This window comes from Salvelinus alpinus, chromosome 6 (genome assembly GCF_045679555.1).
Source record: "Salvelinus alpinus chromosome 6, SLU_Salpinus.1, whole genome shotgun sequence".
Classification (NCBI taxonomy): Eukaryota; Metazoa; Chordata; class Actinopteri; order Salmoniformes; family Salmonidae; genus Salvelinus; species Salvelinus alpinus.
In genome coordinates this window covers 7,728,822-7,756,772 of record NC_092091.1, presented here as the reverse complement: position 1 = coordinate 7,756,772, position 27,951 = coordinate 7,728,822, and the positions used below count along the sequence as shown (strand labels likewise).

Here is a 27,951-nt window from a genome sequence, read left to right as displayed (position 1 = left end):
CAAAAAAGGATGCCATTGCCCAAAACTGCATTTGTAAAATGATGCCACGCTCGCAATTGCATGAGTAGACAAACGTGATTAGCAATGTAAGAAAAAGGCCAAAACTACTTTTCGAAATACTTTTTGTTTGTTGACAAAATGAACATGGGAAGTGTGAGCAACAAATCAAGCATGTCAGTTCAAATCAACAGAGAAAATAATTTGGTAATATATTTAGTCTGTATTAGACTGACATCTCCAAACCAGACTGTTATTGAAGATATACACTTCTCCAGAATCCATATAGGATGGAAATCCGTCTATTTCTGCTCAGGTGAGTAACAATATATATATATATATTTTTTACCTCCCAGTCCCTTTTGTTATTGGTTGTACAGTTTGGAAGGCCGGCCCCTTCTCAAGTTTGTCACAGTTCCACTGGATATCCCTTTATGTGAACAACGTAAAATGACCATCTTCAGAAGCGTGGACATGTTCTACTCATTTTATTCAAGAGAATTTTTGAAATGTAAATCAAAATTTATTTAAAAAAAAACATTTTAAAAATTCTTTGCTACATTCCTTGCACTTATCTGAAGTCACTTCAGGTATCCGTCAGCCAGACGATTCTATAATATAATACATGCAAAAGAACAAACGTAACAAAAACACAATATAAACCCATTTTGTCCCAGTACCCAGTGTTTAAATGGGCAGAGCCTCCATTTTAGGAGGAGAGTGCCAGATACCAGAACTGGTACGTTTGAGGTAGCGAGGTTTGTTCTTGTAGAAGATGTGGTCCAACATTGGGGGTTCAATCTCTCCATAGTGACAGTCCACGTCCATTGGGTTGAAATATTGCTTCTTCATGGTCTGTTTCAGCTGGTCGCCTAGAGGGGAGTACAGGTTCGCTTTAATAAATATGTTATAAGGAGTTGGCTCCGACTTTTCTGGACCCCTCTTCCCCGGGGGGCTAAAAGGTCTCTGCTCTACTCCCAGAGAACATGTTACTCTAACGAATGGTGCTTGTTTAATAAAGTTAGATCAAAGCTGAATCAAATGTCTACAAGATCACATAATGATAGTATTGTACATAACAGAACCCAATCTAATAGCATAGTTTAACGTCACTGTAAGAAAGATTAAAAACACCACTTCATTTCCTATATGAGTTTAGGATGATTGCGTGCTTCTACACCTGCACTGCTTGCTGTTTGGGGTTTTAGGCTGGGTTTCTGTACAGCACTTTGTGACATCAGCTGATGTAAGAAGGGCTTTATAAATACATTTGATTGATTGATTGATTGTGTGAAGTGCCCGTTTGAGAGAAATGTGACCAAAACCAACAGCGTGAGGCACTAGGCAAAACATGTCCTTTGATTTAAACCACACACAGGTATGCTACAGTTGATTAACACCACCTGCTCTACAAGTCACTCTCTGTGCCCAAGTCACTCTCTGTGCCCAAGTCACTCTCTGTGCCCAAGTCACTCTCTGTGCCCAAGTCACTCTCTGTGCCCAAGTCACTCTCTGTGCCCAAGTCACTCTCTGTGCCCAAGTCACTCTCTGTGCCCAAGTCACTCTCTGTGCCCAAGTCACTCTCTGTGCCCAAGTCACTCTCTGTGCCCAAGTCACTCTCTGTGCCCAAGTCACTCTCTGTGCCCAAGTCACTCGCTGTGCCCAAGTCACTCGCTGTGCCCAAGTCACTCGCTGTGCCCAAGTCACTCGCTGTGCCCAAGTCACTCGCTGTGCCCAATGTGAAACACTGTACACATAAGAGCTAAATTCCCATAAAAACTGAGCTCAAAATGGCTGGCATGCAGATGCAGCATTGACATTTTACTGGTAAAACTGTAACAATTATCAATGAGAAATGTGAAGGGAGGGCAACCATGTTTTTGTTTTTTTTGTGGGGAGGGGGCTTGCGGTAAAGAAACACATGCACAGAACATGATACGGCTCATTCCAGCTGGATCCAAGGAGGTTGGAACGGATGGATACCTATGGACCCGCAGCCGATGTTATAAACTCATGGTAAGTTACCCAACATCAGGTTTAAAAGTAGACTTAGCAATGTGCCATAACACACAGCGGGGGCCAATTCCTGCTTATAGAAAACAAGAATTGAAATCTACCCAAGACGGCCACTATTGGTTCTTCCCAATATGACCCCTGGCTTGATGTGGAAATGGCTCATTTCAGAATCAAGAGACTATTTTTATATTTTATTAATGTCTTTTCACTAAGAAGCATCACCGATAATGTTACATGTAATACCGATTATGTTATAATTTATACTGATTAGGTTATATTGCAGTTTTAACCGTCTTTGGAGGACAGTAAAATAAAAAATATTAAGTTTCTCCTCAACGTACCCTTGGCCCATTTGGGAATGTGTTTCCTTGGTGCCGACTCATCATCAGTAGAGTCCTCACTGTTCTGGTCCATCCCATAGTCCTCAGGGTTGGTGTTGAGAATAACGGGCTTGTTGCCCCCCTTAGGAGTGATCTCATAGGACTGGGGAGACCGCTCGATATCTACAGTGACGTTGATTACTCCTCCCTCCCCGACGGGCGTCTTCATCGTGGGCCATGGGAGAACATGAAGGTATATTATGGATACATGTTCTATTAAATAAACAGGGCTCTATGCAGACCGACTAAATAAACAGGGCTCTATGCAGACCGACTAAATAAACAGGGCTCTATGCAGACCGACTAAATAAACAGGGCTCTATGCAGACAGACTGAATAAACAGGGCTCTATGCAGACCGACTAAATAAACAGGGCTCTATGCAGACCGACTGAATAAACAGGGCTCTATGCAGACCGACTGAATAAACAGGGCTCTATGCAGACCGACTGAATAAACAGGGCTCTATGCAGACCGACTAAATAAACAGGGCTCTATGCAGACCGACTGAATAAACAGGGCTCTATGCAGACCGACTAAATAAACAGGGCTCTATGCAGACCGACTAAATAAACAGGGCTCTATGCAGACCGACTAAATAAACAGGGCTCTATGCAGACCGACTGAATAAACAGGGCTCTATGCAGACCGACTGAATAAACAGGGCTCTATGCAGACCGACTGAATAAACAGGGCTCTATGCAGACCGACTAAATAAACAGGGCTCTATGCAGACCGACTAAATAAACAGGGCTCTATGCAGACCGACTAAATAAACAGGGCTCTATGCAGACCGACTAAATAAACAGGGCTCTATGCAGACCGACTAAATAAACAGGGCTCTATGCAGACCGACTGAATAAACAGGGCTCTATGCAGACCGACTGAATAAACAGGGCTCTATGCAGACCGACTGAATAAACAGGGCTCTATGCAGACCGACTGAATAAACAGGGCTCTATGCAGACCGACTGAATAAACAGGGCTCTATGCAGACCGACTGAATAAACAGGGCTCTATGCAGACCGACTGAATAAACAGGGCTCTATGCAGACCGACTGAATAAACAGGGCTCTATGCAGACCGACTAAATAAACAGGGCTCTATGCAGACCGACTAAAAACAGGGCTCTATGCAGACCGACTAAATAAACAGGGCTCTATGCAGACCGACTGAATAAACAGGGCTCTATGCAGACCGACTAAATAAACAGGGCTCTATGCAGACCGACTAAATAAACAGGGCTCTATGCAGACCGACTAAATAAACAGGGCTCTATGCAGACCGACTGAATAAACAGGGCTCTATGCAGACCGACTACCAGGAGGAGCAGCAGAAGTAGAGCTAGCTCTAGATCAGAGCCACACAGGGTCCAGTTCATCGTAGCAAAATGTTTGACAACAGAAAACAAAAAGTTTATTCTTGGACAAATCCATGTAGTCCCTCCTAAAGTTGCACATTTTGGGGAATATTCAGAGGTGGAAACTTTCCATGGGAATTATCGGGAATATATGGGAATTAATATTAATGATCTAGATCTCTTTCTCAGAAGTAGAGCTAGAATTAATATGAATGATCTAGATCTCTTTCTCAGAAGTAGAGCTAGAATTAATATTAATGATCTAGATCTCTTTCTCAGAAGTAGAGCTAGAATTAATATTAATGATCTAGATCTCTTTCTCAGAAGTAGAGCTAGAATTAATATTAATGATCTAGATCTCTTTCTCAGAAGTAGAGCTAGAATTAATATTAATGATCTAGATCTCTTTCTCAGAAGTAGAGCTAGCTCTAGATGTTATATAAACAAGGCTCTATGCCTTTCTCAGAAGTAGAGCTAGCTCTAGATGTTATATAAACAGGGCTCTATGCCTTTCTCAGAAGTAGAGCTAGCTCTAGATGTTATATAAACAAGGCTCTATGCCTTTCTCAGAAGTAGAGCTAGCTCTAGATGTTATATAAACAGGGCTCTATGCCTTTCTCAGAAGTAGAGCTAGCTCTAGATGTTATATAAACAAGGCTCTATGCCTTTCTCAGAAGTAGAGCTAGCTCTAGATGTTATATAAACAAGGCTCTATGCCTTTCTCAGAAGTAGAGCTAGCTCTAGATGTTATATAAACAAGGCTCTATGCCTTTCTCAGAAGTAGAGCTAGCTCTAGATGTTATATAAACAAGGCTCTATGCCTTTCTCAGAAGTAGAGCTAGCTCTAGATGTTATATAAACAAGGCTCTATGCCTTTCTCAGAAGTAGAGCTAGCTCTAGATGTTATATAAACAAGGCTCTATGCCTTTCTCAGAAGTAGAGCTAGCTCTAGATGTTATATAAACAAGGCTCTATGCCTTTCTCAGAAGTAGAGCTAGCTCTAGATGTTATATAAACAAGGCTCTATGCCTTTCTCAGAAGTAGAGCTAGCTCTAGATGTTATATAAACAAGGCTCTATGCCTTTCTCAGAAGTAGAGCTAGCTCTAGATGTTATATAAACAAGGCTCTATGCCTTTCTCAGAAGTAGAGCTAGCTCTAGATGTTATATAAACAAGGCTCTATGCCTTTCTCAGAAGTAGAGCTAGCTCTAGATGTTATATAAACAAGGCTCTATGCCTTTCTCAGAAGTAGAGCTAGCTCTAGATGTTATATAAACAAGGCTCTATGCCTTTCTCAGAAGTAGAGCTAGCTCTAGATGTTATATAAACAAGGCTCTATGCCTTTCTCAGAAGTAGAGCTAGCTCTAGATGTTATATAAACAAGGCTCTATGCCTTTCTCAGAAGTAGAGCTAGCTCTAGATGTTATCCGGTGTCCTTTCCACATCAGCTCCCCCATAGTCTCCTGACCTGAACTTCAGCAGTCAGGTGACTCTTGGCAGCAGTGGTGGCAGCCTCTGTATCTGTCTGTCTGTCTGCTTCTCTATGTCTCTCCTCCTCAGCTTGCCTCTGCTGCTCCTCCTGGTGGGTAGAACATAAAACGATTTAGTGAAAAATAAAAAAAGGTAGATACACTGAGTATACAAAACATTATGAACACCTGCTCTTTCCATGAGAGTCTGACCAGGTGAATCCAGGTGACAGCTATGATCCCTTATTGATGTCACTTGTTAAATCTACTTCAGTGTAGATGAAGCGGAGGAGACAGGTTAATGAAAGATTTTAAAGTCTTGAGACAATTGAGACATGGATTGTGTATGTGTGCCAATCAGAGGGTGAATGGGCGAGACAAAATATTTAAGTGCCTTTGAACAGTATGGTAGTAGGTGACAGGCGCACCGGTTTGTGTCAAGAACTGCAACGCTGCTGTGTTTTTCATACTCAACAGTTTCCCGTGTTCCAAGAATGATCCACCATCCAAAGGACATCCAGCCAACTTGACACAACTGTGGGAAGCATTGGAGTCAACATGGGCCAGCATTCCAGTGGAACGCTTCTGACACCTTGTCGAGTCCATCCCTTGACAAATTGAGGTTGTTCTGAGGGCAACTCAATATTAGGAAGGTGTTCTTCATGTTTGGTATACTCAGTGTAGGTTTTGGTTGATTGAGCCACACAGGGTCCAGTTCATTGGGGAATAATCGTAGCAAAATGTTTGACAACAGAAAACAAAACGTTTATTCTTGGACAAATCCATGTAGTTCCTCCTAAAGTTGCACATTTTGGGGAATATTCAGAGGTGGAAACTTTCCATGGGAATTATCGGGAATATATGGGAATTAATATTAGTAGCATTTAAATGTAGATGTTTTTTGCATTGGATATATTTACCATATATGGAGACAGAAACATAATCCTTTTACCTTATCATAAGTAGACAATTGCAAATTAATAAATCCTTCCAATTGACATTAAAAAAAAAGATTTAGTTACAAAATTACCTTTAATTAAATGAGTTGACTTGTCACATGGGATGATATCACTGAACAACAAAAGGGAATATTGAATGATCCAATGCATCCCTCAAAAACATTTAACATACATCTGTAAAATGATAGTCTAGAAACTAAAGCTTTGGTTGTCTTCCTCTCAGGCTTCCATGTCTTCTCCCTGGACCTTCTCAATGTCCACCTCTTTAACATCAGACTCCGAGGCCTCATCTTCACTGTCACTTTCCAACCTTGTTGAGGATGGCTCGTTGTCAGTCTCAAAAAGCCTCAAATTTGCCCGGATGGACACCAATTTTTCAACCCTTGTATTGGTCAGCCTGTTGCGTGCTTTGGTGTGTGTGTTCCCAAACAAGGACCAGTTGCGCACTGAGGCGGCTGATGTTGGTGGGATTTGGAGGATGATGGAGGCAACAGGGGAAAGAGCCTCAGATCCACAAAGTCCCTTCCACCAGGTGGCTGATGAGATATGTTGGCACGACTGCCATATTGCATCTCCATCCCAAAGCCCTTGCTTGGAAGTGTACTTCTCCAGACTGCCAAGAACCTTGCCCTCATCCAGGCCAAGGTGGCGAAACACAGTAGTGATGACACCATAGGTCTTGTTGATCTCTGCATCAGACAGGATGCTCTTGCCAGCCTACTTGGTGTCCAACATGTACGCTGCGGCGTGTTTGGGCTTCAGGCAGAAGTCTTCACGCTTTTTGATGCATTTCAGAACTGCAGTTTCCTCTGCTTGGAGCAACAGTGAAGTGGGCAGGGCAGTACGGATTTATTCTCTTAGATCTGCAAGCAGAGTCTGAACATCAGACAGGAGCGGCAGGCAGCCTAGTGGTTTGGGTCGGCAGGTAGCCTAGTGGTTTGGGGCGGCAGGTAGCCTAGTGGTTTGGGGCGGTAGGTAGCCTAGTGGTTTGGGGCGGCAGGTAGCCTAGTGGTTTGGGGCGGCAGGTAGCCTAGTGGTTTGGGGCGGCAGGTAGCCTAGTGGTTTGGGGCGGTAGGTAGCCTAGTGGTTTGGGGCGGCAGGTAGCCTAGTGGTTTGGGGCGGCAGGTAGCCTAGTGGTTTGGGGCGGCAGGTAGCCTAGTGGTTTGGGGCGGCAGGTAGCCTAGTGGTTTGGGGCGGCAGGTAGCCTAGTGGTTTGGGGCGGCAGGTAGCCTAGTGATTTGGGGCGGCAGGTAGCCTAGTGGTTTGGGGCGGCAGGTAGCCTAGTGGTTTGGGGCGGCAGGTAGCCTAGTGGTTAGAGTGTTGGACTAGTAACCGAAAGGTTGCAAGATCGAATCCCCGAGCTGACAAGGTAAAAATCTGTCGTTCTACCCCTGAACAAGGCAGTTCACTGTTCCTAGGCTGTCATTGTAAATAAGAAATTGTTCTTAACTGACCTGCCTAGTTAAATAAAGGTAGAAGGATGGCATTGTCTCCCTCAATCCGTGCAATGGCTACTGCTATAGGTTTCAGGAGTATCAGGCTGCTTACCACTCTCTCCCAAAATACATCATCCAGGAGGATCCTCTTGATGGGGCTGTCCATATCGGCAGACTGTGATATGGCCATTTCTTGGAGAGACTCCTTCCCCTCCAGGAGACAGTCAAACAATGACAACACCACCCCAACGGGTGTTGCTGGGTAGCTTCAATGTGGTGCTCTTATTCTTCTCACTTTGCTTGGTGAGGTAGATTGCTGCTATAACTTGATGGCCCTTCACATACCTAACCATTTCCTTGGCTCTCTTGTAGAGTGTATCCATTGTTTTCAGTGCCATGATGTCCTTGAGGAGCAGATTCAATGCATGAGCAGCCCAGCCAATGGGTGTGATGTGAGGGTAGGACTCCTCCACTGCACAGACCAAGCAGCCTTCAAGTTCGCAGCATTGTCTGTCACCAGCGCAAATACCTTCTGTGGTCCAAGGTCATTGATGACTGTCTTCTGTTATAAACTAACTTTATTTATGAATTTTAGCAAAATCCCCCAAATTCCCAGGTTTAACTTGCCATGGAAAAATTCCGGAAATTTATCGGAAAGTGTCCAACCCTTTGTAACCCTAGTCGCTCCCCTAAAGCATGACTTACCCTCCTCCTCCTCCTCTCCAGCTCCCTCTTCTCACACAACTCGTTCCTCTCTTTCTCTCTGGCAGCTCTCTCCACTTCTCTCTGAAGAGCAAAGGCCTGTTCCCTCTTCACTCGCTCCCTGAAACACACCATTTTCAGTAACAGCCTTCTGTCTCCACAACAGAAATAACATTCCTGCTATTTTAATGTTTTTTTTAATGATATACAATGAGTAAAAATATAAACACAACATGTAAAGTGTTTCACGAATTGAAATTTAAAAAATACCAGAAATTTTCCAAGAGCACAAAAAGCTTATTTCTCTCAAATGTTGTGCAGAAATTTGTTTACATCCCCGTTAGTGAGCATTTCTCCTTTGCTAAGATAATCAATCCACTTGACAGGTGTGGCATATCAAGAAGCTGATTAAACAGCATGATAATTACACAGGTGCACCTTGCGCTGGGGACATTAAAAGGCCACTAAATGACACAGACGTCTCAAGTTGAGGGAGTATGCAGTTGGCATGCTGACTGCAGGAATGTCCACCAGAGCTCTGGGTGGATAATTTAATGTTAATTTCTCTACCATAAGCCGCCTCATTTTTGAGAATTTAGCAGTACGTCCACAACCGCAGACCACGTGTAACCATGCCAGCCCAGGACCTCCACATCCAGCTTCTTCACTTGTGGGATCGTCTGAGACCAGCCACCCAGACAGGTGATGAAAACGGTGGGTTTTTGCATAACCAAAGAATTTCTGCACAAACTGTCAGAAACGGTCTCAGGGAAGCTCATCTGTGTGCTCGTCATCCTCACCAGGTTCTTGACCATTCCACAGGCCACAATAAACTCTATGTGAAGGAGATGTGTCACGCTGCATGAGGCAAATAGTGGTCACACCAGATACTGACTGGTTCCTACTTTTTTTTTTTTATTAAAAAAAGGTATCTGTGACCAACAGATGCATGTCTGTATTCCCAGTCATGTGAAATCCACGTATTTCATAATTTAATTGACTGATTACCTTTTAAGAACTATAACTCAGGATAAATCTTTGAAATTGTTGCATGTTGCGTTTATATTTTTTATCTGTGTAGTTCGCTATGGAAAAGTACCTTTCAGCAGCATCTCGTCTCTCTCTCTCCTGTTCCTTCTCCGGCTCCATCGCTAGTCGGGCCTCACCCATCTTGCGAGTCCTCTCCTGCTCCTTCTCTATCGCTAGTTGGGCCTCAGCCATCTTGCGAGTCCTCTCCTGTTCCTTCTCCAGCTCCATCGCTAGTCGGGCCTCAGCCATCTTGCGAGTCCTCTCCTGTTCCTTCTCCAGCTCCATCGCTAGTCGGGCCTCAGCCATCTTGCGAGTCCTCTCCTGTTCCTTCTCCAGCTCCATCGCTAGTCGGGCCTCAGCCATCTTGCGAGTCCTCTCCTGTTCCTTCTCTATCGCTAGTCGGGCCTCAGCCATCTTGCGAGTCCTCTCCTGCTCCTCTTCTGCTCTCCTCTTAGCCTGCAGCTCCTGCTGACGCTTCTCCTCCTCCTCCTCCTGGAGAGGGGGGGAGATAAGGGTTACATTAACAACCCACCCCTGCCTTAAGGATATTTGTATTAAATTCCAGATCAACCCCGAGGCAGGTCTGAGATGATTGGATAGGTAGTAGCGTCGGCTTGCCCTCTAAATAGGCCAGTCACCTATCCAATAATCTAGAGCAGGGTCTCCCAAACCCTGGGTGCACGTTTAGTTGTTTACCCTAGCACTACATAGATTATTCAAATAATCAAAGATGGATGAGTTGGTTTGGTTTAGTTTGAATCAGCTGTGTAGCGCTAGGGGGGGAAAAAACACTCAGGGGTTGGGGTGGGGGCCAAGAGCAGTGATCATCCAACAGTTGGTCACCGACTTTTTCCCCTGAGTCAAGATCACTTTGAGTCAAAATGCAAGCAGATATTGCTCAGATTTGTTTAAAATATATGTGTGTTGGCAGTGCTGAATAACAACAGCAGTGTTTCACTGTCTCTCTAGTCATGGTTTTAAAAAGGTTTTACATTTTCCAGTGTCAACTTCGCTGTGCGTTCAAGGCTTCTTTTTTACAGTCTATAGCTCAAGAAAGCTCCTTGTCTGCACAGTTATCTGATTGGCCAGCGGTAGGCCTATAGGTGCACTCGATTTGCTCTCTGGGCCTGCTGGATAGGCAGAGTTCCTCCGTCAGACATATGAAATGGTTAAAAAATGGGAACACTTTGCCTTCCCGGGCTGCTGAATCAAGTGCACCTACCACCAACAGCACAAAAACTAAAGAAAACAATAGGAATGGAATGCTTTATATATATATCATTGTTTTTTTGTTTACAGAAATGTTTGTCGATCGACTAGGAACGCCTTGGAGATCGACCAGTCGATCGATGGGTTGGTGAACACTGCACTAGTTTTAGCCGCGGGCCGGTTTTTTAAATGAGTGGATGGTTATGGGGCAAATCATTTGAAGACTGCAAATTGACCGCAAGAAGCCCAAACAGATATTTGGCTAAAACAATCATTTCAAACCTTGCTTACATCCTAAATATATGATAAGTACGCATCTCTATGTGTGGTAATACTTGGGAACAGATTTCCAAAATGAAAGTATCTTGGAGCTGATTTGGTGTTTATAATGTCCAACAAAATAAATAAATAAAAAATATACACACATACATACATACACACTTCTTTTGTTCAGAAAACTTGGGGGGCCAAATAAAATCACCTGCGGGCCAAATTCAGCCCACGGGCCGCCAGTTAGGGAACCCTGACCTAGGGGGACTAGGGGTTGGTTTGACATAGCCAGGGATGCAATTAAAATATATTTAAACATTTAATTGAACCCTTATTTTACCAGGTAAGTTGACTGAGAACACATTCTCATTTACAGTAATGACCCTGGGTAATAGTTAGAGGGGACAGGAGGGGGATGAATGAGCCAATTGTAAGATGAGGATGATTAGGTGACCGTGATGGTAAGAGGGACAACTTGGGAATTTAGCCAGGCCACCAGGATTAACACCTCTACTCTTAAGATAAGTACCATGGGATCTTTAGTGACCAGAGAGTCAGGACACCCGCTTAATGTCCTATCCGAAAGACAGCACCCTACACAGGGCAATGTCCCAATCACTGCCCTGGGGAAATCAGGATATTTTTTTTAGACCAGAGGAAAGTGTGCCTCCTACTGGCCCTCCAACACCACTTCCAGCAGCGTCTGGTCTCCCATCCTGGGACCGACCAGGACCAACCAGCAGTGGGATGCAGGGTGGTATGCTGCTGGCATTATAAACTATATATAAAATATAAACCAAACGATGTCAGGATATTTGTCTCACAGCTTGTTGAATCTTCTTCCTCCTCCTCGGTTCCAGCTCGTCCTGGCGTTTGGTGGCCACTTTCTTCCTGGCTTTGTCCTCTGCCACACGCTCCACTCGCAGCTAGGGAACAACAGGGGAAATGGTTGAGCACTTTTGCGTCAATAAATACTACACAGTTCTACTTCTCATAAAAAAATAAATCTAATTCAAGTTAATTGTCAAGCTCTCCTACGGTGTTGTGTTTCTCAATCTGGAGAATCTTCTTCTCTTTCTCTTCTTCCTTCACCCGGGCCTCGACTAACCTCCGTAGCCGTTCATCCCTCTTCTTCTTCATCTCTTCCTGTTTTCTCCTCTTCTCTTCATCCATCTCCTTCCTCCTCTCTTCTTCTTGCTCCTGCTTCTTCTTTAGAGCTTCCAGTTTCAGGCGCTCTCTTTCCTAGAACAAAAACACACTGATGTCACAGAGGAATCAGCTCTCCTAGTACATTGACAGTTCACCATGCATTCTAGTGGCAACTCATTTGGGACTGAGTGAAATCAGTGTTAGTAGTATATATACATACATGGTTATCATTGAGATACATTTGACTTTTACTCTGCAAATCTTTGTTAAGGCACCCTTGAGATAGATTTTACTTCAGAAATCACCCTTGGTGCCTTTTTTACTCTCATATTAATCTTACTCACACTTCCCTTTTCCATTTGTCGTCCCATTTAAAAATGTATATATATATACACACACATTTTTAAACACACACACACACACACATATATTATTATTTATTTTTTAAATGGGACGACAAATGGAAAAGGGAAGTGTGAGTAAGATTAACATGAGACAAAAAAAAAGGCACCAAGGGTGATTTCTGAAGTAAAATCTATCTCAAGGGTGCCTTAACAAAGATTTGCAGAGTAAAAGTCAAATGTATCTCAATGATAACCATTAGTTGGCGAGGAGCGAACGTATGTGTTTTTTTGGAAAAGACCCAGAACAAGTTAGACATATAAACCCTTTGTGTCCCCCTTTTGGAACCCAACACCATTGTTACAGATGGGGAGGGAGGAAGGGGGACGGACGGACAAGTAGAGCTGTACCAGTGAAGTGACAGACCAAACACCCCCCCCACATATCCCACTAGATTCCTCTGATACGTACCACGAGACCACTGCCTGACTGTAGATGGGACCGGGAGAGAAAGACAGTTAACAAAGCTGCATATGTTCTGGTAAGATTGGGATTCATGTTTTTAAAAAATCACACTAAAATCCTTTTGGCTCAAAATGAAAACACCACAACTAAGGTGTAATGGTTCACCAAAACCCAGTGTTGGTTCGGTACATATTGCGGGTCACGGTTTGGTACGTATTGCGGTTCTGGGGGGGTTCACGGTTCGTACGCATTGCGGTTCTGGGGGGGGGGGGGGGGGTCACGGTTCGGTACGTATCGCGGTTGTGGGGGGGGGGGGGGGGTTCACGGTTCGTACGCATTGCGGTTCTGGGGTGGGGGGGGGGGTCACGGTTCGGTACGTATCGCGGTTCTGGGGGGGGGGGGTTCACGGTTCGTACGCATTGCGGTTCTGGGGGGGGGGGGGGGGTCACGGTTCGGTACGTATCGCGGTTCTGGGGGGGGGGGGGGGGTTCACGGTTCGTACGCATTGCGGTTCTGGGGTGGGGGGGGGGGTCACGGTTCGGTACGTATCGCGGTTCTGGGGGGGGGGGGGGTTCACGGTTCGTACGCATTGCGGTTCTGGGGGGGGGGGGGGGGGGGGGTTCACGGTTCGTACGCATTGCGGTTCTGGGGTGGGGGGGGGGGGGGTTCACGGTTCGTACGCATTGCGGTTCTGGGGTGGGGGGGGGGTCACGGTTCGGTACGTATCGCGGTTCTGGGGGGGGGGGGGTTCACGGTTCGTACGCATTGCGGTTCTGGGGGGGGGGGGGGTCACGGTTCGGTACGTATCGCGGTTCTGGGGGGGGGGGGGGGGGTTCACGGTTCGGTACGTATCGCGGTTCTGGGGTGGGGGGGGGGGGGGTTCACGGTTCGTACGCATTGCGGTTCTGGGGTGGGGGTGGGGGGTTCACGGTTCGTACGCATTGCGGTTCTGGGGTGGGGGGGGGGGGGGTTCACGGTTCGTCCGCCTTGCGGTTCTGGGGTGGGGTTCACAGTGCGGATTAAAAAGATGTCCTCGTAGCGAACGGTTCGGTATGTTACTAAACAGTTTTATGAGATGTGATCAGGACAACATTTGAGCAAAGGGATAGGTCAGTTATGGAATAAGGGCCGAGGGGGGTGTGTTATACGGCCAATATACCACGGCTAAGGGTTGTTTTCGAAGGCACGACGCAACGCCCCGAGCCCGGGATACAGCCCTTCGCCCGGGATACAGCCCTTCGCCCGGGATACAGCCCTTCGCCCGGGACACAGCCCGTAGCCCTGGTATACCGACCATAGATCACAAACTACCGAGGTGCCTTATTGCTTTTATAAACTGGTTACCAAGGTAATTAGAAAAAAATAAGAAAATGTTTTGCCATACCCATATATATCACGGCTGTCAGCCAATCAGCATTCAGGCCTTGAACCACCCAGTTTATAATTTAAATTATATATGAGCGGAGGATGTCAGAAAAGGAGGACTTCCTTATTCCTCAGGAAGTAGCATATCCCAAGGGCTCCTAAATAAACAATGAAGAAAATAAAAACGAACCTTGAGGTCGACACTGCCCGGCGTGGTGTGTTTGATGAAGGACTTTATGACCGTGCTGCGAGCCAGAGAGCTGGGGGTCATCATCAGCATCTGGTTCTTCTGGACCGTGTGGAGGAACTTCCTCACGTTGGGCCTCACCTAAAGTAGACAAAAAAAATAAAAAATACACAGGCTGCATTTACTACATCAGGGTCTATTGAATACATATGACACTATGATTAACCCTTTAACCCCCGCGGAAGAACTGGCCTAATCTGTGCCAGACAAGCTAGAGAGAAAACATGGTTGAAAAATGTCATTACAACAAGTAAACAACCACAAAATGGTTTAAAATGACAAATTCAAAATGTTTTCTTTTTTTTTGTCTTTTTTTTTTTTTACACATTTTTCACTCGAGACACTTTTGAAAAGAAAAAACAAAACATTGCTATATCCAAAAGAGACAGCCGTATGTCTTAGTTCTTACACTCTGGCTCTTCTTGAGGAGTGAAGGCCACTTCCCGGGGGTCTGGAAGTCCTCTCTACGTTCTGCTGCTACTCTGCGCTTGGCACTGAGGCGAGGACCCAGACTTGATGGTGGCTTCTTACCACTGCCATCTAGGAATAAATGGAATAAGGACGTTAACCACTAATAATTCTAATAAAAATCTTATTGCTTGCACACACACATTTGGCAGATATTAAATTGCAGGTGCAGCAAACATTTTCTGTTTCTTGCTCCAGCAGTGCATTAGTGAATAATACATAAATCCCCAAAAATAAACTAAATTAAGAAATATCAGAAAGAGTCCGGGAATATAGAGATGGTGTGCATAAACAGTATATGAATAAAAAAGGTGTGTACAGTAGTTATTTAGGATGAGCCATGACTACAAAACAGTATATACAGTGCATTCAGGAAGTATTCAGACCCCTTCCATTTTTCCACATTGTTACGTTACAGCCTTATTCTAAAATATATATATATTTTTTATTGTTTTCCCCTCAATCTACACACCATACCCCATAATGAAAAGTGAAAACAGGTTTAAAAGTGTTTGCAAATGTATTAAAAATATAAACAAATACCTTATTTACAAATGTATTCAGAACTTTTACTATGAGAATTGAGCTCAGGTGCATCCTGTTTCCATTGATCATCCTTGAGATGTTTCTACAACTTGATTGGAGTCCACCTGTGGTAAATTCCAATTGATTGGACATGATTTGGAAAGGCACACACCTGTCTATATAAGGTCCCACAGGTTACAGTGCATGTCAGAGCAAAAACCAAGCCATGAGGTAGAAGGAATTGTCCGTAGAGCTTTGAGACAGGATTGTGTCGAGGCACAGATCTGGGGAAGGGTACCAAAAAACGTCTGCAGCATTGAAGGTCCCCAAGAACACAGGGGCCACCATCATTTTTAAATGATAGAATCTTGTAGCCACAATGACTCTTCCTAGAGCTGGCCCGCCCGGCCAAACTGAGCAAATCGGGGGAGAAGGGCCTTGGTCAGGGAGGTGACCAAGAACACGGTGGGAACGCTGACAGAGCTCCTCTGTGGAGATGGTTGTCTTTCTGGAAGGTTCTCCCATCTCCACAGCACTCCACCAATCTGGCCTTTATGGTAGAGTGGCCAGACGGAAGCCACTCCTCAGTAAAAGGCACGACAGCCCGCTTGGAGTTTGCCAAAAGGCACCTAAAGGACTCTGTGACCATGAGAAACAAGATTCTCTGGTCTGATGAAACCAAGATTGAACTCTTTGGTCTGAGTGCCAAGCATCCCATCTGGTGGAAACCTGGCACCATCCCTACGGTGTAGCATGGTGGTGACAGCATCATGCTGTGGGGTTGTTTTTCAGCGGCAGGGACTGGGAGGCTAATCAGGAACAAGGGAAAGAGGAACGGAGCAAAGTACAGAGAGATCCTTGATGAAAATCTGCTCCAGAGCACTCAGGACCTCAGACTGGGGTGAAGGTTCAACTTCCAACAGGACAACAACCCTAACCACACAGCCAAGACAACACAGGAGTGGCTTCATGACAAGTCTGAATGTCCTTGAGTCGCTCAGCCAGAGCCCGGACTTGAACCCGATCAAACATCTCTGGAGAGACCTGAAAATAGCTGTGCAGCGACTCTCCTCATCCAACCTGACAGAGCTTGAGAGGATCTGCAGAGAAGAATGGGAGAAACTCCCCAAATACAAGTGTGCCAAGCCTGTAGCATCAAACCCAAGAAGACTCAAGGCTGTAATCCCTGTCAAAGGTGCTTCAACAAAGTACTGAGTAAAGGGTCTGAACACTTATGTAAAATGTGATATTTCAGAGAACGTGAAATATTCCTCTATATTAAAAAAGACCAGGTGTAAATAATAATGTAAGCTTATGGAGACACTTTGTATTTCATTGCAGCTGCAGTGCTGGTTGTAGCATGAGTGGAAGTAGGGAGAAAGGTGCTTCAACAATGTACTGAGTAAAGGGTCTGAACACTTATGTAAATGTAGGGAGAACGCAATTGTTCTGGCTGTTTAACAGAGTGTTGACAATGCTGAACAACAACTTAAACATGAACTAAACACAAACAGCAGCTCGTCTAGTCATGATTTTAAAAGTTTTGGAATCTCACGTTATCAACTTTGCTGTGCATTCAAGGCTTCTTTTTACAGTCTATGGCGCGAGGAAACTGCAGACAAGGTGATCTGAGCCATCTGATTGGCCAGCGGTAGGCCTATAGGTTCACTTGATTTGCTCTCTGGACCTGTTGGGTAGTTGGAGTTCTACCTTCACATGAAATGGTTCATAATGGGAACACTGCCTTCCCGGCGCTAGGGCTGCTGAATCAAGTGCACCTACCACCAACAGCACAAAACAAATGAAAAATAATAGGAACGCAAGGCTTTATCGTTGTTTTTTTTACAGAAATGTTTGGTAATCAACTAGGAATGGCTTCGTGACCACTGGTCTAGGGTGTCAGGTAAGGTGGAGGTGATATGATCCTCAACTAGACTCACAAAGCAGTAAATGATGACAGAAGTGAGGTGGGTAAAGGAACGATGGTGGACATCTTGAAGCAAGTGAGAACACACTGGGATAGGGAGATTGACGGACATATTCAACACTCCAGCCAGATGCTTTGAGAACGCGGCTTGGTATGCCGCCTGGGCCGGCAGCCTTAAAATGTCTTAAGTCACATCGAGCAAGGAGAATGAGAGCTCAGTCCTCGTGAGCGGGGACTGAGTTTCCTTAAAAGGTGCAAAGAAGGTGTTTGTCCAGGAGCAAGGTGTCGGTGGCACAATGTTGCTAGTAACTCCCTTCTCACCTCATTTGCACTCACTGTATATAGACTTTTTATTTTATTCTACTGTATTATTGACTATGTTTTGTTTATTCCATGTGTAACTCTGTGTTGTTGTATGTGTCGAATTGCTTTGCTTTATCTTGGCCAGGTCACAGTTGCAAATGAGAACTTGATCTCAACTGGCCTACCTGGTTAAATAAAGGTTAAATAAAATGTTTAAAAACGTTTTTAAAAGATGCAGGTTAGCTAGCAAGAAATATGAATCGCTTTGCTAGCAAGCTAGCTATGCTGAACGAATGTTAGCCAGATTGAAGTTACGAACACACTCTGGCTATCTAATCTGATTTCAGAGCACTCTCGTCTGGGTGTGCCAGAGCTCAGAATACCCGATGAATTTACAAAACGGGCAATACTCGCTGAATGTGAACGCTGCGGGTAAACGTTTGCAAGAAAAAAAAAGAGCGAATTTAAAATTGTTGCCAGCAGCACAGTTAATCACTAACGCTCTGGATAACATGAAAACAGCCTATCCAGCTCTGCTAGGGTGAGTAAAATGGTCAGAGTGAGCTGTTCTCTCATTTGTGTCTGGAAGAAGCTAGCCAACTTTAGCCAGTTAGGTTGGGTGTTTGACTGCCGTTGTGAGTTACACTTGGATCAACCCTACTCCTCGGCCAGAAGGTCCAGTGTCAATAGTGTAGTGTGCCCTCTGAATTTACCAAGCAGGCAATCTGACAAGGCTCTGAATTTACCAAGCAGGCAATCTGACAAGGCTCTGAATTTACCAAGCAGGCAATCTGACAAGGCTCTGAATTTACCAAGCAGACAATCTGACAAGGCTCTGAATTTACCAAGCAGACAATCTGACAAGGCTCTGAATTTACCAAGCCCGCAATCTGACAAGGCTCTGAATTTACCAAGCAGACAAGGCTCTGAATTTACCAAGCAGACAATCTGACAAGGCTCTGAATTTACCAAGCAGACAATCTGACAAGGCTCTGAATTTACCAAGCAGACAATCTGACAAGGCTCTGAATTTAGAGAGAGAGATATAATCGTCTGTACCTGATCCAGAGTCTGGTGTGCCAGTCTTGGCCTTGTTGATGATCGAGGCTGGTGTTGGCATGGTGGGAGGTGTCTGGGCCATGGAGCGGGTGAAACAACGAACCTCAACACTAACAGCCCCTGGGTGGTTCGACACCGTGTTAAACTAAAATAAGAGATGAGTTTAGACGATAAATTTCACTATGATACATCAATATATTTACATGTGGAAAACACAGCTAGATAAAGCTAGATAGACATGGTATAAATTACTAAACAGGTTTGTCAGGATACCTGAATTTTGACTTCGATAACAGGTTTTGTATCATGATACCAAAAACACAACAAAAAAAGTAACAGAATTACGACTGGGCATTATTTTTTCAAACATTTAACAATATGTTGATACCTGGTAGAACAAAATTACAAATATATGTTTTCTATATTCAATTTCTTACAAAAAATAAAATAGTAAATAAAAATATTTTCAATTTTACTTATACAAAACCATATGGTGAGACTCAGACCATTCAAAATCATTGTACAATTATATCGGTTTTAAAATGTAATTTGATACATCAGGGTTAATTTGCTCATCTATGAACATAATATTGGGCCAAATTCCATTCATTAAACCTACGTTTTTCCCACATTTTGTTGTTACAAGGTGGGATTAAAATTGATTTAATTTTTGTTTTTTTGGCCAAATATCTACACAAAATGCTACATGTCAAAGTGGAAGAAACTATTACAAAAATGTAAACAAAATATATTTTTTAAATGACTGAATCTTGATTACTTAAGTATTCAACCCCGAATCAATACCCCTTTGGCAGCAATTACAGCTGTGATGCTTTCTGGGGAAGTCTAAGAGCTTTGCACACCTGAATAGCACAGTATTTGCAAACATCCTTTTTTTAATTCTTCAAGCTCTGTCAAAGTTGGTTGTTGATCATTGCTAGACAGACATTTTCATGTCTTGCCATCAATTTTCAAGCCGATTTAAGTCAAAACTGACGGGGCTGTAGTGGAGCAGGTCGAGAGTTAAGTTCCTTGGTGTCCACATCAACAAACTATCATGGTCCAAACACACCAAGACAGTCGTGAAGCGGGCACGACAACACCCTTTCCCCCTCAGGAGACTGAAAAGATTTGGCATGGGTCTACAGATCCTCAAAAAGTTATACAGCCGCACAATCGAGAGCATCCTGACCGGTTGCATCACCACCTGGTATGGCAACTGCTCAGCCTCCGACCGTAAGGAGCTACAAAGGGTAGTGCATACATCACTGAGGTCAAGCTTCCTGCCATCCAGGACCTATATACTAGGCGTCAGAGGAAGGCCCAAAAAATTGTCAAAGACTCCAGTCACCCAAAGTCAGACTGTTCTCTTTGCTACCACACAGCAAGCAGTACCAGAGCGCCAAGTCTAGGTCCAAAAGGATCCTTAAGAGCTTCTACCCCCCCCCCCCACCCCACAGGCCATAAAACTCCTGAACAATTAGTCCAGGTGGCCATTTGATTATCCACAATAAACCCCAACCCCCCTGCTGCTACTAGCTGTTTATTATCTAAGCATAGTCACTTTACCCCTACCTACATGTACAGATTACTTCGACTAACCTGTTCACCCGCACATTGACTTGGTACCGGTACCCCCTGTATATAGCCTCGTTATTGTTATTTTATTGTGTTACTTTTAATTGTATTATTTACTAAATATTTCCTTAACTCTTTCTTGAACTGCATGGTTGGTTGAGGGCTTGTAAGTAAGCATTTCACAGTAAGGTCTACTACACCTGTTGTATTTGGCGCAAGTGACAAATACAATTTGATTGCCATGCTGAATATATGTTCACGTTACTGTCAAAAATAATTAGAATTTAGTTGCTAGTAGAATAACATTACAATATAAAATAGTTTTTCATGTCGTTTTGCACTGCACTCCTTTCATTTTGCTTTGTTGTTTGTTTCGGCCCTCATGACCTGCTCTGTAAGCAAAGTATTCCTATCGGTCGCTTCTGGAGCAAGTTCTGTTAACAAGCTGTGGGGGTTAGAGGTTTTCGTTAGAAGGACCCATTCTGTCAGCATTTTCCCCCCTCCCTCTCACTTGCTACTCAAAAGTGGCTTGTTACTGTGTCAGCTGCATGCGCAAGTAGCCTTGCTAGCTTACTACTGTCCCTTATACGATGTGAGACACATTTGACAGAAGAACCGAAAGTAACAAAAGAGCTAGCACCGAAACCGGTTTGTAGTATATTCTATTATCCAAAAAGTAACAAAAAAATTCGACATACCGTGCAACACTACCAATCAGGATTGAGGTCCATATTTTTTTTTAAATTTTTTAAATCAGGAAAATCTCAATTGGAATGTTTGTTTACTTCTTGAAATGTATTGGAATGATCCCCATCTTTCAGATACATGCATCTACCAGGTGCCAAGTTTCCTACCTCAGGAGAAGTCTCAGGACCAAGACATCCTGTCTCCGTTGGCTCCTCTGACAAAACCCTGCCATATACACAACAGTTGATCAGATACATGACTCAGGGGGCTGCGTCCCAATAACACTTCCCTTCGTGGATTTGACAGAAAATGACTGGTATGTGTTAACTCCCTCTAACCCACGTCTACACCAATCCAGTGCTTTTAAAATGTGGGTGAACTAGTGAACGAGGAATAAGAGATTATTGGGATGTAAACTCCCGTCTATAACCTTAGCGTACAAATGTCTAAATGTTAGTACTTCTGTTGTCATGACAATATTTGATTAACAGGACTTACCCATCTGTCTGCACCTTGACCTCCTCATCACCATCAGCTTCCACATCTTCTACAGTAGACAGACACAATCAATCAACGTGGTAAGGACGTCCAAACCATTCCTAAAATGTATATAATTTACAGGGTTGTGCCAACATGGCCATACTCGTAATCGTATCAATAAATTGACAGTTGATAAATCGGATGATACTAGTGATAAAGTGTTTTAACATGCCTAAAGGAATGTTTGCAAAATGCTGCACGTTCTCGCTGCTATTTTTTGTTTGTTTTACAGATTAGTCCAAGGAGGGGTGGGTGTGTCCTCAACTTGCAGCAGGCAACCAAATTCGCCGTCACTCTGTCAGAATGTACATTAGCATTTCATATTTCTCCCCCCTACCCTAAGCCCCACTTGCTAGATATTATGCACATTGATAGCAAACGTCCTCGCCATGTGATTTATCATAGTAGCAGGCAGCAGCAAATCTAAATGATCAGACTGAAAAACATGCGAAGAAAAGTGATCGGATTAAAATTCTGAAGCGAGTGGACGGAGAAATCAAGGTTCACTATCCAATCAGAGCAGCAGGATCAACGTACAGCCCGCCCTTCTCTTTACAGACAGGCGACCTAGCCAGTTGAGTTATTTAGACCATGCACATGACTGACTCAAAGACAGTATGGTTTACAAAAACTGTGACTGACATGAGAAAGATGCTTGCTGGAACCCATCCACCACTAAACTAACACGACCAGCTACATTTACCATCCACCACTAAACTAAACACGACCAGCTACATTTACCATCCACCACTAAACTAACACGACCAGCTACATTTACCATCCACCACTAAACTAACACGACCAGCTACATTTACCATCCACCACTAAACTAAACACGACCAGCTACATTTACCATCCACCACTAAACTAACACGACCAGCTACATTTACCATCCACCACTAAACTAACACGACCAGCTACATTTACCATCCACCACTAAACACGACCAGCTACATTTACCATCCACCACTAAACTAACACGACCAGCTACATTTACCATCCACCACTAAACTAACACGACCAGCTACATTTACCATCCACCACTAAACTAACACGACCAGCTACATTTACCATCCACCACTAAACTAAACACGACCAGCCACATTTACCATCCACCACTAAACTAACACGACCAGCTACATTTACCATCCACCACTAAACACGACCAGCTACATTTACCATCCACCACTAAACTAACACGACCAGCTACATTTACCATCCACCACTAAACTAACACGACCAGCTACATTTACCATCCACCACTAAACTAAACACGACCAGCCACATTTACCATCCACCACTAAACTAACACGACCAGCTACATTTACCATCCACCACTAAACTAAACACGACCAGCTACATTTACCATCCACCACTAAACTAACACGACCAGCTACATTTACCATCCACCACTAAACACGACCAGCTACATTTACCATCCACCACTAAACTAACACGACCAGCTACATTTACCATCCACCACTAAACTAAACACGACCAGCCACATTTACCATCCACCACTAAACTAACACGACCAGCTACATTTACCATCCACCACTAAACTAACACGACCAGCTACATTTACCATCCACCACTAAACTAACACGACCAGCTACATTTACCATCCACCACTAAACTAAACACGACCAGCCACATTTACCATCCACCACTAAACTAACACGACCAGCTACATTTACCATCCACCACTAAACTAACACGACCAGCTACATTTACCATCCACCACTAAACTAACACGACCAGCTACATTTACCATCCACCACTAAACTAACACGACCAGCTACATTTACCATCCACCACTAAACTAACACGACCAGCTACATTTACCATCCACCACTAAACTAAACACGACCAGCTACATTTACCATCCACCACTAAACACGACCAGCCACATTTACCATCCACCACTAAACTAAACACGACCAGCTACATTTACCATCCACCACTAAACTAACACGACCAGCTACATTTACCATCCACCACTAAACTAACACGACCAGCTACATTTACCATCCACCACTAAACTAACACGACCAGCTACATTTACCATCCACCACTAAACTAACACGACCAGCTACATTTACCATCCACCACTAAACTAACACGACCAGCCACATTTACCATCCACCACTAAACTAAACACGACCAGCTACATTTACCATCCACCACTAAACTAAACACGACCAGCTACATTTACCATCCACCACTAAACTAAACACGACCAGCCACATTTTTTTAATCGACCTAAAGAAAAAAAACTGCCTTTGCACTGCCAAGTCAACGTTGCACAAACGCGAGTGTTTTGGTCGCAGTCTCAAACCCTGAGCTAGGTTGTCTGTCCTTGTATTTAATTTATGTTCGCTTGCGCTTGTTAGCGTCTACTATAGGAATCCGCCAGTACTGAGTTAGCATAAAAATATACATTTTTGTGAAGGAAATAGCATCCCTTCTGTGCACTGCCAGTAATACCGTATATACCCTGGTATGGTACAGGAACAGCATGACCATCTGGATAGCACCAAACCGTACATCACATCAACTCTATTCACAGTCTAATGGCACAACGTCATATTTCATCACTCACCAAGCCCGCTGACGTTACTGCTGCAGGTGGAGCTGCCCAGCCGAGCCTTCTTCTTCTTCTTCTTCAGGAAGGATCTCCTGGAGGCTCTGCGGACAGACTCCTGGGTCATGCTGTTTCTCAGCCCTGCCAGGGAGAGCCGCACAGTCAGGGAGTGTCTCACGGAGCGCCGCCTGGGGTCCAAGTGCGTGGCAGCAGCGACGACTATCTTAATGGCGGCGCGGCCTGGAGAACGCTCTGCGTTGCGGTTCATCTGGAGCTCTGCAGACTGCCGCTCGGCGGCTGAGATCTTAACTACGGCTTCAGTTATGTGGCTTTGGGTCTGACGGGAGCGAGAGGGTGAGAAACACGGGGGCTGGCAGGAGTCTGAGCTGGACTCCCCCCTCTTACTCTCAGCCTCCTCCTGCATATTCTCCTCCTGGATCTGGCTGATGGAGCTGGACACCTGCTGCTGTGCCTCCCCCGGCTGGGAGGAGGAGGTCTGAGCAGCTCCTTTGCAGGTGCTGCGTACAGGCGATGCCACCTCAGGCTGGGTGGTCTGTTTGGTTCTGCGAGCGCGTGAGGGTTCGACCAGCTCTTCCCTTGTGACTGGGGATCCTCCTTCATCCTCTGCTATCAGGTTCAGGGTGGTGGACACGGAGGAGCGACGCAGGTTACTGCGCTTGCCCTTGGAGAAGCTGCAGGAGGGTCAAAGAAATGAGAGAGAGAGACACACACACTGTTTATTTTAAGGCGTTGTCAGCACCATTACACACCACGTCAAGTTCCTGGTACATGCAAATGTATTGACGAATAACGGTGATTCTGATAACTGTACAACATTTTTATTTTACCAGGTAAGTTGACTGAGAACACATTCTCATTTACAGTAATGACCTGGGGAATAGTTACAGGGGAGAGGAGGGGATGAATGAGCCAATTGTAAGCTGGGGATGATTAGGTGACCGTGATGGTATAAGGGCCAGATTGGGAATTTAGCCAGGACACCTGGGTTAACACCCCTACTCTTAAGATAAGTACAATGGGATCTTTAGTGAACAGAGTCAGGACACCCGCTTAACGTCCTATCTGAAAGACAGCACCCTACACAGGGCAATGTCCCCAATCACTGCCCTGGGGCATTTTTTTTAGACCAGAGGAAAAAGTGCCTCCTACTGGCCCTCCAACACCACTTCCAGCAGCATCTGGTCTCCCATCCAGGGACTGACCAGGACCAACCCTGCTTAGCTTCAGAAGCAAGCCAGCAGTGGGATGCAGGGTGGTATGCTGCTGGCATAACGTATAGAGTATCACTATGATTAACGTGATGGATCATAAATGAAAAGGTTATACTGAGACATGTCTGGACAGAAAACAACACAGGAGCCTACCATCAAGGCAAATGAACAGGATAACCTACCGTCTCTTGTTGCGATTTTCATTCTGACCCACAGATAGACGTTTCTTACGGTTGCTTTTCTTCTGTGATGGAGTCTTTGGCATCAATTCCGGTTCCGCACTAAAGTCACTGAGACGTGAAGAAAAATCTAATGTTATTAGGAATGACTCCAGAAAGAAAGGTCAACAGCTGTAGGATGAATTCTTCCTTCTGCCAATCATCACTTTACAGAATTTTCAAAAATGACACAAAACAATTAGCTCAATGTGTGTCTATGACAAGGGTGGGGTCTTTTTCCTCCCACCTTGAGAATATGCGGTTGGCTTCGTGCTGGATCTCAAACAGCCACACCATGTGGTCATTTTCAATTTCATTGGCAAACGCTTGTATGTTCACATCGAACATCTGCATCAGGGTGCGTGTTGAGGTCAGTACAGAACTCATAGCCGCTACCTGTGAAAGACCGGTTTAAAATACTGATTATTACATATTTGGTGGGATGTGTTAAACCTCCTCTCGTAGATAAATTAATCGTTTCTCCCATCTAAATGGGCTATCTAGGAAGGACAATAAACGAAGAGTTGTTTAGTGAACATAATATCGCACAAGATTTTAACGTACGCTCATGCTTTTTAACCAAACATTGCAGATAACGTTAAACATTACATCAATTGACACACAAATAATAAACCGTGATATGACAACCATCCAGACAATTCATGACAATAATAAAACATGTACAAAACAAACATTTATTTTATCAAATGTTAGCCAATTTGGGATTTATCGTTACAAACTGGCTAACAAGTGAACTAGATTATTTTAATTTGAGTTATCCCGTGCATTTCCGCAGTGGCCTCCAAATGGTCAAGAATCAGAGCTAGCTATCATCCCTGCAGTTTAAACAAAAAATATACTAAGTAAATAAATATGTTGAAGAAACAGAAAGCTAGCTAGTGCCGGTTTAGCCAAACTAGCGAGTTGTTAAAATGTTAGCGGCCCGGTGAATTTATAGCGAATGTAGGCTAAACCTAATTTAAGGCAAATACAAATACTTGAATACCATAAAACTCTTCCGGCTTCGACAAAATACAATCCGTTTCGCTGCGATAGCAGTTCACGCTACATTGCAGAGGACTTCAATAATGTTCATAAAAAGCATTAAATCGTATAATCCACCATTATCAACATAATTGTCTTTTCTCCAATTTGATTTCTACACCCGCTGAAACTCGTTTAATTTGTTCTAAACTGTCTGAGCCAATTGGGGACTGGTTTGTAATGCCGACCCCCAGTCTGCTCCTCCCCATAGCCAATCAAACCCGAGAGCAGATGTCCGGTCTCGTACACTGAGGGGATTCGATTATCTGGCCCGGGTTACACCGTCGAGAGGAGTTTGTATCGGGTGAAATGTGATTGCATTCGTTTTGGCCCCTTTCAAAACCCACTGGGAAGTCGGCGCAAAACCTCAGTGATGTAGCCTAGGCTAGATTAATCACGTGGAGTAATAAAGGCATAATTTGTAGTGATGTTTGTTTTGTCCTATATTTGTATTTTATATTTTATGTTTAATCCCAGCCCCCGTCCTCGCAGGAGTCCTTTTGCCTTTTGGTAGGCCATCATTGTAAATAAGAGTTTGTTCTTAAACTTACTTGCCTAGTTAAATAAAAGTTAAATAAAAAATAAAATAAATAAAAGGGCATGAATGAAAGAACTTCCTCCAGCTGAGCAGCAAAATGACTATGCTTTATTGGAACATCTAAGCAGGTAACCAGTGCTGGAAAAATCTGCCCGACAATTAACAGTCAAGCCATCCATCTGTCCTCAGTCATGTCCAACACGGGAGTCAAGTTTGATCCTTCTCTGTCCTTTGATGCTCATATAAAACATATGTACAGACATCAATTTTCCCTCTAAGAGATATCGCCAGGCTCAAACCACAGCCAGATGCCGAGAAACTCTTCCACGCCTTCATCTTCTTCCGGATTGACTTCTGCAAAACGGTGTTTACAGTCAAATCACTTCAGAGGCTACAACGTCTCCAGAATAGTGCTGCCAGAGTCCTGATCAGGACCAAGAAGTCAGCCCACATCACCCCCGTCCTTACTGAACTCCACTGGCTACCTGTCACCTGTAGGATTTACTTTAAAATCCTCCTCCTAGTGTTTAAAGTCCTGAATGGGTTGAGTCCCACATACATCAAGGACGTCATTCCTATCAATGAGCCACATCGCACTCTCGCCTATAGCAACTCCCTACTGTTTCAAGTCCCCAAGACACGTGTCCGTACTATGGGGGACCGATCCTTCTGCTCCCTTACCCCTCGCCTTACCCCTCGCCCCTCGCCTTACCCCTTGCCTCTCGCCTTACCCCTCGCCTCTCGCCTTACCCCTCGCCTTACCTCTCGCCTATGAAATGCTCTCACTGACCGTCTGAAAGCCGCTCCATCATTCTGAACGATTAAAACAGGCTTTAAAACCCATTTCTACAGAC

General features: G+C 44.3%; 1 protein-coding gene across 4 annotated transcripts; it reads right to left on the bottom strand.

Moving 5' to 3' along the window:
* Positions 1–470: 470 nt before the first annotated feature.
* Positions 471–26,754, bottom strand: LOC139578049 (inner centromere protein-like). Of its 4 annotated transcripts, none has more exons than XM_071405209.1 (17): positions 26,522–26,754; positions 25,763–25,911; positions 25,480–25,587; positions 24,084–24,757; positions 21,440–21,488; positions 21,109–21,166; positions 18,677–18,821; positions 14,804–14,934; positions 14,338–14,475; positions 12,789–12,806; positions 11,865–12,068; positions 11,651–11,752; positions 9,418–9,839; positions 8,322–8,439; positions 5,221–5,331; positions 2,355–2,556; positions 471–869 (listed from the first exon to the last, which is right to left on the bottom strand). In XM_071405209.1, the coding sequence occupies exons 1-17, from the start codon at positions 26,522–26,524 to the stop codon at positions 685–687; spliced, it is 2,817 nt and encodes a 938-aa protein (XP_071261310.1). In that variant the 5' UTR covers positions 26,525–26,754; the 3' UTR covers positions 471–684. The 4 variants fall into 4 exon arrangements, with proteins under 4 accessions (XP_071261310.1, XP_071261311.1, XP_071261312.1 ...); XM_071405210.1 differs by having other exon boundaries at positions 5,221–5,328; XM_071405211.1 differs by having other exon boundaries at positions 21,440–21,485.
* Positions 26,755–27,951: the final 1,197 nt, after the last annotated feature.

Excerpts from the sequence above, each read along its gene's own strand:
- LOC139578049 (XM_071405209.1), bottom strand. Across the intron at positions 18,822-21,108 it reads GTCCTGAGACTTCTCCTGAG|TTTAACACGGTGTCGAACCA; the intron begins GTAGGAAACTTG and ends CTCTTATTTTAG. Across the intron at positions 14,476-14,803 it reads TCCTCAAGAAGAGCCAGAGT|GTGAGGCCCAACGTGAGGAA; the intron begins GTAAGAACTAAG and ends TGTCTACTTTAG.